This window comes from Pleurodeles waltl, chromosome 1_2, assembly GCF_031143425.1.
Source record: "Pleurodeles waltl isolate 20211129_DDA chromosome 1_2, aPleWal1.hap1.20221129, whole genome shotgun sequence".
NCBI classification, from domain to species: Eukaryota; Metazoa; Chordata; class Amphibia; order Caudata; family Salamandridae; genus Pleurodeles; species Pleurodeles waltl.
The window spans coordinates 39,214,761-39,228,464 of NC_090437.1; the positions used below are offsets into that span (position 1 = coordinate 39,214,761).

Consider the following 13,704-nt stretch of genomic DNA (forward strand, 5'->3'; position numbering starts at 1 on the left):
TTCAGTTATAAGGTTTTCTGGTTGGTCTGTGATAAATACACTTTTGATTTCATTGGGCAAGTGTGTTACATGGTAAATAAACATTGAGAAAGAGAAGTGTTGTTTTGATTACATTTGTTTTCTTTGTCTCCAATGGCCATCTTCCAATAACCATGAACTTTATTTTTATTGACACTCTGAGGTTTTCAGAGGGAACTCATTTTGTATTACTCGGTTTACTTTTTTTTTTTCACGACAAGAGCAAACCAAGACATGATATGTTTGCAATTTTAAATGCTATTTATTCTGCACTAAAGAAGTCTAAAATGCCATTTCAGTTGACCAACATATACAGGTTTTGAGTACATTCACAGCAGTTTATAGTTTTAAAAAAATCACTGAATAGTCTCAAGACGAAAACACCCTTGGGGAATATAGTGTCAAAATGTACAGCATGTGGAACTGGCCCAGTACTTAATTCCTACTTATAAGTCCTTCATTTGTATATTTCTCACAACAACATCAAAAAAAAATCCATACAGTCTCAGCTCAATATTAGATATCTCTCCAAGTGTGAGGCACCCTTCTTCAGGGCTTCAGTTTGATTACTTGATATTAAATAGGAACATATAAAAGAGCGCTTTGTTAATCATGCATGAGTGAACTTCTTTATGCACTGATAAGAGCAAAGTACTGCCGAGCCTATGTTGTTGCTGATAGTAGTGACCTGCTCATGAACAATGACGGTTTATGGTTACTGTCATTCTCTACTCTTAGAAGATAGCTTTAAAAATATCAAGGGAGACTTATGTCAGGCACCTATTGCTAGCAATGGTTTTGTTGTTTATTCAACTGCCACTTTTCCACTCTTTCTGTTTTAATTAGCCACCTATTTGTGACAAGCAATTGTTGTGTGACATACAGGGGGAATTAAATAATTAATTTCTCTAGGATTTGTTTTACTATGGTGACAACCATCCTACTGTGGCCAAAAGCTGCTTTTGTAGCTAAAAACAGAATATGCCCCCCTTCAAAGAGCAAAATCTATGTAATTGACAGGTTTAAAGTGCCAACATTTAGTGAGCCCAACAACACACTGCAAACTTCAAATGAAAACAATATACAGTATAAAAAACAAGAAAGAAATAGTAAATAACACATTTGCATTAAAATGCCATCATACATTGCCAGGAAGTTGTATCTTGAGGACCATAAGGTTTACGATAGTAGAGCAACTGGGTGTACCCTGAAATCACAGAGCAGGGAATGACAAATGTGACAGTGATTAAAGAGGAGTACAAATTCTAACAGGAAATGCAGAAGTCCTGGTAGATAGTGTCACTGCACTGACCCTTGTGCTCTTAGTTGTGTCATGGCTGGGAGAATGAAACACTAACAGAGTCCGTCAAAGAGTCTATGAAGAAATATTATGACAGCCTTCATATGTGACATCATAGCAGGGTACAATATACCTCTATGCTGGGAGTGTTCACCTATGGACACAATAGAAAACTAGGCATAAGAAATATTACAGTTAAGAAGAATGAGGCATATTGTTCCTTAAATGAAAGGCTTAGGTGCCCTATGTCATAAATATTAATGTAAGACTATCATGTTCTATTTTGGTGAAGGGTGTCAATGAATGGTTTCTTCTATCATCACTGATTTAAATTATTATGGTGCCCCAAAATTGAAATGAACACACAGTATCAGTTTTTATTGGGAAAATGTGCTTAGGGCTTTTCCACTTCATTTGTTCCACAGAGTTAATTGGTTGTGGATCTGAAAAGAGAGATGCAGCCAAGCAAAACAAACCCCAGGCAACAGTGGCTCCTATAATAAGCCTTCCAGTCAGAAAAACAGAACCATCCAAAAAAACAGAAACACCAGTGAAGCCAGAGAAGCAAAAAAAGCCAATGGTACCTATTACAGAGGACGATCCTGGCAGTGCTTACTTGATTGGTAAGTATGGCAATCTTTCTTGCAAAGACTAAATGCATGCACCTGGCAATGAATCACAAGCATAGCATCCATTCCTACCCACTTTGTTTTCTGTGACCTGCAGGCATTTGCAACTCATGAAATTGACCAGCAGGCAATATCATGCTAATGCCTCATTGTTGTGATACATAAATCTTTTTTGTGAACATATCAGATTATACTGAACAATTGTGTTAACTTCTTACATGTTTAATATTCTACCAAATGTTGGGTATGTTTAGATTTTTTTAACTATGTGAGTATTCCCCAAGAATTGTTACAAGTTTGATATTTTTGCTATGTTTCAGGGAGAGAGGGAACATAGAAAACACAGGAAAGGTCTAGTAGCAGGGGGCCTAGTATTCACTGGGACAGTCATTTCTGTAACTGACCATTTGAGCAAGTCAGAGTCACAAAAATACGTGCAGAACAGGATGTTTCAAGAAATGATGTATTGTTACTCTTCTTTGTAGCTATGACCTTATGTGCCACAGAATAGAATTGTGGCTGTGGGGCACTCCGGAAAGCAGCATTTTGCATGCACTTTGTGGAAAAAGAGGTCGCTCAGTGGATTGTATGAGCAGGATACCCCTGTTTAAATTTTGCTTTACAAAAGATCTGCTTTAGATTGGGGATAGTGGCCTACTGGTTCCTGGGCACTTGGTTGGTAGGTTTGGAAGAGGGTGGTCTCAGTGTGGGGCGACCTGGTAGCCCTGTAAGGCACAATGTTGGCATGGCTCAGAGGAGTACGAGTCAGAGGTGTCTTCAAATGGTTCAAGCAGTTAGGAACCAGCTGCAGAGGCAGCATTTGATATTGCTGATTGTCACAGATGACAGTGGAAAGGAGACCAGCACACTGCCAAGATGCAAACCTGTGTGCGGAAGAATGCAGTGTTTTACCAGTTAGAGTAGGAGGCTTTGGAGGAAGAATGGAGAGCGAGCTCTAACTGTAGAGTAGGTGTCACAAGTCAAACACAAGGGGATGTGAATGCTGGTTCAGTGATAATCGGTGTCTGAACATGGAGAAAGCACAGAAGGCTGAGGAAGAGACTGCTCTAATACCACCCCAAAAACAGGATCGAATTTTTAAAGTCACTACCCCAGACTATCAGTCTTAAGAGAGGAATATAAATTTGGGTGGTTTAAATTCTAATAAGACTTAAAACTGTAAGCATTCCTTCCTATTCAGTATCTAGGAAAATATATATACTGAATTGGAAGGGAAATATAGATACTAAATTGAAAGGGATGCTTACATCTAAGAGTGTGTAAATCAGTGCTTAACTTAAAAAAACATAAAAGGTTCAGTTCTGCAAACCATATTACAAGAGCTTAAGAAAAACTATTAAAATCTAAGAATATTTTAAATAAGAATTGGGAGAGATAAAGTCAAATATAGGTAAGTTAGACCAGAAATTGCAATTGTTATGTCAGTAAATGGTGGCCATGAAAGATAAATTGGAAAGTATAGAAAAACATGGTCTGTTAGGAAGAAAGACACAGGTGTAGTTTTGATTGAGTTACAATACACAACAAGATCTAGACAATTGATCTTGAATGTTTAATTTACTATTCCTAGGAATTCCTGAAGGGGATGAAGATATTTCAACAATTAAACTTGTCCTTACAATTCTAACTAAAGAGTCATCATTATTAGAGCGCATTGTAGCTTTGTAAGATATGATAATCACCAGGGCATAAAGAGTACCTTTTGAGAGAAGCAATAACTGGACTTTCCTAGAAAAGCAATTGTATATTTTCAAGATAAATGATCTATATATGTCATTTGAATCAGCATATTAAGGGTAAAGAATGATAAATTTCATACCTGGTTTTATGAAAGCAGGCACACCAGCCCAAAGTGTGCAGCAAAGCAAAATGAAGATTCTGTGAAATAAGGAGCCTATAGCCATTGAAGAAGTTAATTTGGTAAAAAGAGATGTACATAAAACTGTACAGAATATTTTATTGTCTAAAGCCTTAGAAGGACTGGAGGTCAAAATCAGAGGAAGAAATGGACACGTGAAGATGTGTAAAAGCTTCAAGAGCAAGGTTTTTTAGTTCCAATTTAAGAGGAAAGTAAATGTAGAAGTCCCACACAACAAGCTAAGGAGGAGTTTAATAGGTACTCATTTTGGAAAATGTAATCACAAGGCGAAACACCCTCATTACCTGATGATGCTCAAAGCCATTCAGGGGAGAGCAGGGATGGACAGTGGTCACCCTTTAACTGGGAGTGGGACCAAACATCACCTAAAGTTTTGGGAAGGACGACAGAAATGAGGGTAGTTGGAGGAAAAAAAGGGAATGGTCAGGAAAGGGACAGTAGGGGGGAAAAACTAGGAGGTGGGCTTTAATATAAAAAAAAGATTTGGGAGAGGAGACTTAAAAATGTCCAGGATTGTAAAAGAAAAGCCTTTAAGGAACTCACATTCAATGTGACAGGGCTATTAAAACATCATAAATGCAATATGATAATGAGTTTTCTTGAGCAGTCTAAAGCGAAAGTGGTTTTACTTCCGGAGGCACATCTCATTTGTAGAAACCAGGAGGTATTAAATAAATATTCTTGAGTACAGGAATGCAGACAGTCATTTGTGTTGGTGGCTGTATGGAGTGACAAGTTTGTTTAGACAAAACAGAGGATTAATGGAACAAAGGGAAAAGGTGTGGGATGGATTTCCCGTTCACTTAAATTAATTTTCAGACACTTTTATGACATGTACTTATTATGGCCCTGTCATAGATGTCCCACATACCATAGAGAAACTGCTGTTTATTATGCCTGCCTCATTGATGGGAGGAGGGGATTTCAATGTAAACTTTAAACCAATGGACGTATAAGTAAAAGTATTAATCTAGCTACAAGCCCTAAAAATCCTTGTGCGAGAGAAAACATTAAGGCCCTGATTTATACTTTTTGGTGGAAAACTGCACTAACACAGTTTTGCACCAAAAAGCTTAGCACCGGCTTGCACCATTTCTGTGAACCAGCCAGGCACCATATTTATGGTATGGTGCAAGCCGGTGCAAAGGATAGGCTAGCGTCAATAAAAATTACGTTAGTTGGGTGGAGCTGGCGGTATGGAAGAAGGGGATTTTGCACCACAAAATGATGTTAGGCAGGTTAGAGTAAAAAAAATTACTCTAACCAGATTAGTGTCATTTTATGGTGCTAAACCTACCATGCCACATGACCCCTACCATAGAAAAGGCAGGAGTCATGCCCACCACACCAATGGCCAGCAGAGGGGACAAGGGCCCCCTGGGCATGGCCATTGCAGCGTGAGCCATGTATGGGGCCCCGTTTCAGGGCCCCTATGGCACTTTAAAAAATAAACTTAAATACCTATCTGTACTTACCTGGGATGGGGTCCCCCATCCTCTGCAGTCCCTCTGGTGTGGGTGGGGGTGTCCCTGGGGTCCAAGGTGTTCCACCATGGAAATAGGCCCACAGGTCCCCAGCGCCTGCCCTGACCCAGGTGTTAAAAAATGGGGCAGAGCAAGCTTTGCACCATTTTTTGACCCCTCCTCCGTCCCGTGCACCATTTTTGCACAGGAGTATAAATATGGCATTAAGGCCATAGAGTCATTTTTTGCACGGGAACGCCTACCTTGTATCTCATTAAGGCAAGCTAGGTTTCCACGTCGAAAAAATGATTTTCACTCTATAAATTTGAAGCTAGACGGGTCTAGCGCCCAAGTATAAATATGGAGTTAGTTTAGCACTGAATTAGAGTAGAAAAAAATGATAAATGATTCAGTGCAAACAGAGTATAAGTATGCCCCTAAGATTTGGACTTACTGATCTCTGGCAAAACATTTTCTGGCCGCTAAATACTTCATACATTTTGGGCATAAATATCACAGGCAAGCATATTTGGATTACTTGCTTTGCTCAAACAATTTCAAGATCGAAAGAATAGAAATTGTTCACCATATTGTGTCCGATCACTTCTCCATTTATATGATTTTGTCAGCTTGAAAGGAGACAGAAACTGAATAGGTTTATTTTAGAGGAAAAAAACTGTCATTTTTTTCAGACCCTGATTTCAATAGTTAATGTCAAGAGGAGATTGTGGAATTGTTTAAGATAAATCTGAACTCAGCTATAGTTAGCATAATATGGGGTACGTTAAAAGAATATATTAGATGTCTTTGGACAGAAAATAAAAATTGAAAATAGATTTCTTTAGGAAAAAGAGGAGCAAGTGTAAAGGGCCTTGAAAGCCATAATACAAAAAAACAATAATGTAAGCATATAGAGTTTTAATGCACAAAAGCTGGAAGTTAAAAGCTTTTGGGTCAAAAAGAAATAATTACTAGAAAGACTTTGCTCCAACTGGGTTATGTGGAAACTACAAAGTAGGAAAGATTATTGATTGGAGACTACAATTTAGAATGAAGAAGAATTGCATGGCTACAATTCAGGGCTGGAAAACAGTGACTTTAAATTTCAAAGGGAACTATTTAAAGAGTCCTTGGGTCCTGACCCAGAAGAATTTTAGAATTTTCTACAGGAGGCTAGTCTGGTAATGAAAACTGAAGAACAATAGATGTTTTTGAGTGGGCAAGGGCTGCTGAGGTAGATGGAATACCATTGAATATATAATAATTGGTTAAGCAAGAATTGATTCCTTACATTACAATACTTTATAATACCATATTACAACAGGCATTCATTTAATGAGGATAATTTCATTTTTTTAAACTGAATCCTGAGGAATGTGGGTTACAACACTTTTAAAGATTGATTGTACAATTGTAATGAAGTTTCTCTCTATTAGGCTAGCCACTATGATCAAAGAAATTGTAAATTACAACCCAGCTAGGATTTATTCCTGGGCGATTGTCAACCTCAATTACCCATTATCTGCAGGCAGGAGGTAATCAATATAGTTTCTTGAAAGAAAAGGCATTTGTTCAGGTAAATTGGAAATCTGTTGGTTAGACCTTAAAAACAAACTTTTCCCAGCAGTGCATGGCACTTGTCTGAAGCAAATGCACTACTTATTGTGGAGGTGGTTGGTGAATTTCTAATAGGACATGGCCGGTGTCAAAGATACTCAGTAATCCTTTTGCTCTTCACATTATAAACCACTATCAAGAGTTATGTGCCCTGATAAAATGATTAGAGTAGCACCATAAATTACTGACACTACCCTGATCAGGTTATATATTCAGATGATGTGGCATGTTAGATTGGTATTTGAATCTATTAACCATTACTCCAAAATTCCAGATTAGGTTAACAATGGCAGAGGGTGTACTGTTGAATTGTAGCTCAAGCAACGTACTCAAAGAATTCCGAGGTGCGGTAACTCTGTGAGGCATTAAATGTCTAGGAATCGGTGCCAAATTTGGTGGATGGTATGTAGTGTTTAGACTGTTGGAGATTTTGGGCCATATGTACGAAATCACAGGTTTGCAATTTCCTAATAGCATATTTTAACGATTTGCTATTACGAAATCTCAAGCTGGGATGTAATACAGGGTGTTTGACACTGTTTAAGTTTCCCAGTGGGTTCCAAATGGACCTGTCTCCTCAATATTCATGAAGCAGGTCGCAAATTGCCACCCTTTGGGAATGGCCCCATTCACAGGGATGGTGGGCTGCCGGGGTCAGCAGACCACCATGTTTGTGATTGCTTTTTCATGAAAGAAAATGGGATGCATTATAAAAAGAAAAATGAAAAGTTTTATTTTCATTTTTTAAGAGTAGGGAGTGGTCCGTGGGACCACTGTCTGCTCTAAAAAATGTTGGCACCCACAATCAGGAAGGAGAGGGTGTCCCTTGGGGACCCCTGCTTGCTTGCAGATGATTTACCACCTCCTCCATGGAGGTGGTAAATTATGAATTCCGGGTGCAAAACATTAATACATGCTCCTGCGACTCGCTGTTAGGAAGGGGCGCTCTTAACATGCCCCCTCCTAATACTGACTCGCAAACCCTATTTTGTGATTGAGTAATAGGTTACTAAATCACAAAATTGGCTTAGTACATGGAAAAATGCTTTCTAGCGGTCGCAAATGGCCCAATTCTACATTTGTGACCTGAAAATATAACTTAACAGATGGTATAACTTATCCTTTTCAATTGTGTAACAGGTCAATATAAGTAAAATGGTAACATGACCTCTCATGTTTTTTGATGTATAGTTGTTAAGGGAATTAATGGACTGATTCTTTAACTGGCTACTTTCAAAGGTAACCAGTTACTTTGGGCCAATAAACTCTCCACCACCACGCCAACCTCAATTTTATTCAATAAAGGCACTCATTCAGTTTATGAGGGCTGCTTAGGCATGTGGGACATGGACCTTTACAACTGATTTTTATAAATGAATGGATTTATGATAATAGTGGAGACTCAGCCTTTCAAGCTGAATATGATTTGAGTTCCCAACTCTAAGCTCTCTTCCACCATGAAACAAAACATCATGGTCTCCTGACAGAGGGCCCTTTGACTGGATGCATTGTGAGGGTAGGTCTACACAGAAAACACTGCTGTTGCACAGATTGTATTTGGAACAAATTGCAAGACTGGGGGAGTTAACATGTGAAACCGTATTGGGATATTCTGTGTGTTTGAGATGTGGAACAGCAGCCGATTAAAAACCTTTGTTACACTTCAGCAAAAAAATTAGCTCCACAAAGCACAGCTCTTCAAATGCCTTCACTTAAGACATGCACTGAAAAGCTACAAATCAGAACTGTTGAACCTCCCAGAATTCAGTCCAACGTGGCATTTATATTACATGGGTAAGGAGGGAGTTTCAGAAGTCCATGGTTTTGAACTCTTAGTGTGATTTGTCACTTTTGAGGATTTGCCTAGAAGAAGACATTGGATGAGGCAGACTAGAGAGATCTTTTTGTTTCATCCTGCACAGTGACAGTTTCATCTAGGCTACAATTCGTTCAACTCAAACAATTACAAAGAATTAACATATTCCCATGCGAACTGGGGGAATGGCAGGTGATAGTCCCCTAATTCTGCAGGGTGTCACGGGAATGTTGATATTTTGGTTTAAGACATGCATGTATGGTCTACCTTGTTGGCAAGACATGCAGCACACACCACACAACTGTGCCATCAACACCATACACAAATCACAACTGCACACAAACACTACAAAATGCCAGCACACCCTATCAAGCACCAAAAACCCGGTGGCACCCGACACCCACCCCCCCAAACCATATCATAACCGCCATGTCCCCCCCAAAAGGACTCACGATTCACAAACGAAGAGTTGACAGTCATGGTCGATGAAATCATCAGGGTAGAGCCACAACTGGTGGTAGCACACATCCAGCTGTTGTGTAGCCATTTTAGTTATAGCTTCATACACGTTATTTTAGTGAACTAGGCCTGCAGCTGTGCACTTTAACCTCAATATATTTTATTCTGCTTTGTTTATTATATTAACAATAGCCACATTTGCGGTCTTGTTTTATTTCTCTCTATCTAGCTGTTCTTTGCCTAGGTCAGCACTAGGTTCTTAAACAAGACATTTCTTTCACTCTGTGCTTTTCTCAAGGCTGCAGTAAGATAGGTTGTCGGTATCCGTGGTAACGCTTTGTCTCTAGTGTTCATAGAAACACACAAACTCTTACGTAGGGATCCTTTCTTGGAACATTAGCTGTTTTATTATAAAAACACTACTTTGACCCATGTACGGTAATCCTGCCAAGCTTTATCATCCTAGTTATTGCAGTACATGCTTTATTATCTAAGATGCAGTTGCTTCATTAAAACCTTATTGAAACATATAGTGGCTCTGATTGTCCTTGCATATGCGAGACTAACGTAACTGAGAGAAACGGATGCAATCTGAGTGACCACGATTTCCCTGAGGAGTCAATTGTGACATGCAGTCAGCTGCCCAATCATCCCTGCTCTTGAGTAGAGATGAGCACTGCTAGTTAGCTGGAGCATAACCCGGATTTGACCGACAAGTGTCACCTGTAGTGGGTTCAAACTCAGTCTCCCACAGTACAGGTGATTCTGCCGCTCATATCCAGTAGTCTCATTAGGATAATGAGAGCCTACGCGACATAGCAAACATCAATAGCCAGGAAAATGGAGTTATGGTGGAGTATATTTGAAAGGGTCAACTCAGTGGGAACTCATCCATGCACAAGGAAGGACCTCAGGAAAATGTGGAACGACCTACGGGGTAAGGTGCGTTCCATGGCTTCACAACACCAGATTGCCATCAACAAAACTGGCGGTGGACCCCCACCTCCTCCACCAGAGTTCACATCGTGGGAGGAGAAGGTCTTGGACTTCATGCAACCAGAGGGTCTGACTGGAATAACTGGAGGACTGGACACTAGTAAGTCAACAACACTCCCCTGGCATCAACGACTCCTGTACAGCATGCGTCCCCACCACCCTATCACTCCCAATTCACCCCATCTTACACCCCCATCACTTAATGCCCCTCCCCTGCATGCCACCCCATTACAGCTGCTCCCACTACTCTGATGATGTCATCCACCATGACCCCACTCATCGCCCATTGCACTTGTGAATCACAATAAACAGTATTGAGCACAGTTACTGCTTACCTGTCTTTATTGTAACAAGTAAGATTTATTGTTGTACAAAATGTTATCACAGTTAACAAATTGACCATTAAAAGTCTGGAAGATGGACAGAAGGGGTGCAATGTGCAGGGAGTGACAGTAGAATAGACATATCCTGAATTCCTGTGTCAAGGGAGCCACCAGTCAAGCTAGGAACCAGAGTAGCATTACCCAACAGACCTGCAAATAGACCAAGACAGGGACAACCATCACAATAGGAGTCAATGTTGCACACTCAACACACATGCAGCACATTGTTGAGCCACATGGTGCAAATAGGCAAGTGGAATGGTAACATATATTAACATGGCAAACCCACATTTTCCAGATATGCATTCCCAATGGTCCATCCCTCATACCTGACGTTATGCCACTGAAGGCAAGTCCTTTGTGTACAGTGAGGATAAGTAGTAATACTGATAATAGCAATATGTGTGGCAGTCCATTTGCAGTGGACATAGCAGTACAGGGACATACAACATGCCCAAGTCACAGCAGATGTGATGCTAGACTACAGCATAGGAAAAAATAGCTCTGACATCAGAACAGTAACACCTCTCCTGATAGCCAACATGTTGTCCCTCAAACCCACACAGTGGGATAGCTGTCACCGAATCCACAAGAGAATGATTCGGAAGATGCCCTATCTATGGGTAACGATGAGTCGAAAGAAGACGATACTGTCCCCCAGAGGCAAGGCATGGTGAGGTATCATCTGAAACCTCACCCATTGGCTTCCATGAAGCTAAAGGACTTAATGCTGAGCTGAATTTGCTATTCTGTTTCAAGATTTAGCCTCTAAGTTATGCCTGCACAGTCCCAAAGTCCCATGCCCCATTGAGTTTTTTGTGTGTTTTGGTGTGTTGTTTTTCTCCATCTCATTTGTTTTTTGTGTGGGTAAAGGAGGAAAGTTATGTTGGAGGAGACAGCCCCACCTATTTGTGAAGTGGAGGGGTGTTATTGCATGTGCCCGCCACACGGGGCCAGATAGTATGGCTCATGACTTGAGGGGCTGGAAGGAAATAAATTGACCCGGGGCCCGGACCTCGTGGTCGAGAACCAAATCAACAACTTGTGTCTTATATTATGCTGCTTTGCAACAGCTATACTTTTCTCCAACATGGGGACACAACAGTGCCATTCATGACATCTCATGGCAATTATAATGAAGTGAGAAGCTAATTATTTCTTATGGATTTAGTCAATCAATGGAGTATATGCCCTTTGTGAGATTCACATACTGTTTCTTTACATGTTAATAAAAAAGATTGAAAGCATAAACAAGAGCCTCAGGGTCTGTTGCTAATTCCATTAGCAATACTATTATACTTCGACGTTCAGATATCACCACACATTTATTTTGTGATTTTTAAAATAAGGTCACTATATGCTAAATCAGTGGAAGTATATACCACCAGTTTCAGAGTCGAGTCAGAGTTGAGCATATAGATTATTCCATGCCAAAAGCCGCACAATGCTATATCATCAAGCATTCTGATAGATACTTCTATCCACAGATTCCTCACCATGTAAATATCACTCAGCAGCCAGACTGGGGCTTTAGATTTTTCTCAGCATTGCTCACACGCACCAACAGGTGGTGCTGTGTGGCTCCATATCGACTCCATCCTGCCCCAAAAACAATGCCCTTCTTAAAGCTTGTTCAATAGGTAAGCATTATGTGTAGACATTTGTGACCGTATCCAAGAACGTAATTTAGGCGGTCTTTTTATCACAGAGACTTTTTTACGAGAGGGCTCAATGTCTGAGATGGAATAGGCTACCCTGGTAGGCTAATGAATCAAACATCTACACCTCACAGGTGGAAGAGGAGGGGACTGATTAATGGTCATGGTGAATTTTAATCTTCAGGTAGATAATATTCATAACAAATAAACCTAAAACTTGCTTAATTCTGTTACTGCTTTAGAGTTACTGTTTAACCGCTGGTGATACTGATGCTGCAGGCCATACACCTGACTTAATTTTTGGCCGCCATCACGTCCTTCATTTAATAGTACTAAAGCTCTGACTTGGTTGGATCACAAACTAATCTTTTTTCAAATCAATTACTTATATATTACACCAGCCGTGGAGTTAGGCAAGGCAGACTAACTAGAGCCTGGCCGAAATTAAAAATAGATGCTTTAGACTCTCTCTCTGTGGGTTAATATATGGTAAAAAAAACACAAGGTGGCCTATTTTCAAAATCAAATTTTTAACTTCTACAGTGCGGGCCTTGGCCAGTGGCCGACACCCACACTACATCCCTGGTGCGGGTCACAATCAGTGGCCAACACCAGGGAGGGAGTTAACAAAACCTCTGATGCACTGCATCGGAGGATTTCTTTTGATTAAAAACCCCCCGGAAGATACGGAAGATCTTCCATGTCTCCCTCCTGCCGCCCCACCAGCCCCTTTGTGATGTCGCTGACGTCACTGTTTGTTTTCTCTACCGGAGCAGGAAGCGGCCTTGTGGCTACTTCCTGGTCCGGTGGGGAAAACAGGCCCAAACGGCCTTCCCGATGTTTAGGAAGACTTGTTTGAAAGGGGAGACTTTCGGGGAGGCCTTCCTGAACTGTTTTCCTGGCCCTTGATTGCAGCACAGCTGTGATCGAGGGCCAGGAAACCCCCACTAGGCACCAGGGATTTCACTTGGAGGGAGTCGTCCTCCTCTGCAAACAGGCCGCCCCCCTGGAGGCAATTTTTTTTCTTAAAGGTAGGTTTACCCCTGAGGGGGGCGTGATTGCACCCGATTGCACCCCCCAGGGGTGTAAAAAATGTTTAAAAAATATATTTAAAAATAAAATTGAAATTGACTGGGGGTCGCCCTACTCACGGGCGATCCCTGTGGGGGCAATCATTTTTTTAACAGCTGTATGGTTTCCCTTGGGGACCACTATGGCCTCTGAGGAAACCATGCAGCTGTTAAAATACATATATATATATATATATATATATATATATATATATATATATATATATATATATATATATATATATATATATATATATGGAGTGATCACTTTTGTCAATGTGTGTGGTTTCCCTGGGGACTGCAACCAGACCCAGGAAAACCACACCCACATATAAAAGTGATCTCTTTACATATATATATATATATATATATATATATATATATATATATATATA

At 40.3% G+C, this 13,704-nt stretch overlaps 1 protein-coding gene across 3 annotated transcripts in view; it reads left to right on the forward strand.

Annotated features, from left to right (window-relative positions):
* STAP1 (signal transducing adaptor family member 1) overlaps positions 1-13,704 on the forward strand; it is a 478,236-nt gene that overhangs the window by 318,412 nt on the left and 146,120 nt on the right. For all 3 annotated transcript variants that reach the window (XM_069235790.1, XM_069235796.1, XM_069235804.1), the window contains exon 9: positions 1,744-1,941. In XM_069235790.1, coding sequence (XP_069091891.1) covers positions 1,744-1,941 — 198 coding nt within the window. The remainder of the gene's footprint in view (positions 1-1,743; positions 1,942-13,704) is intronic.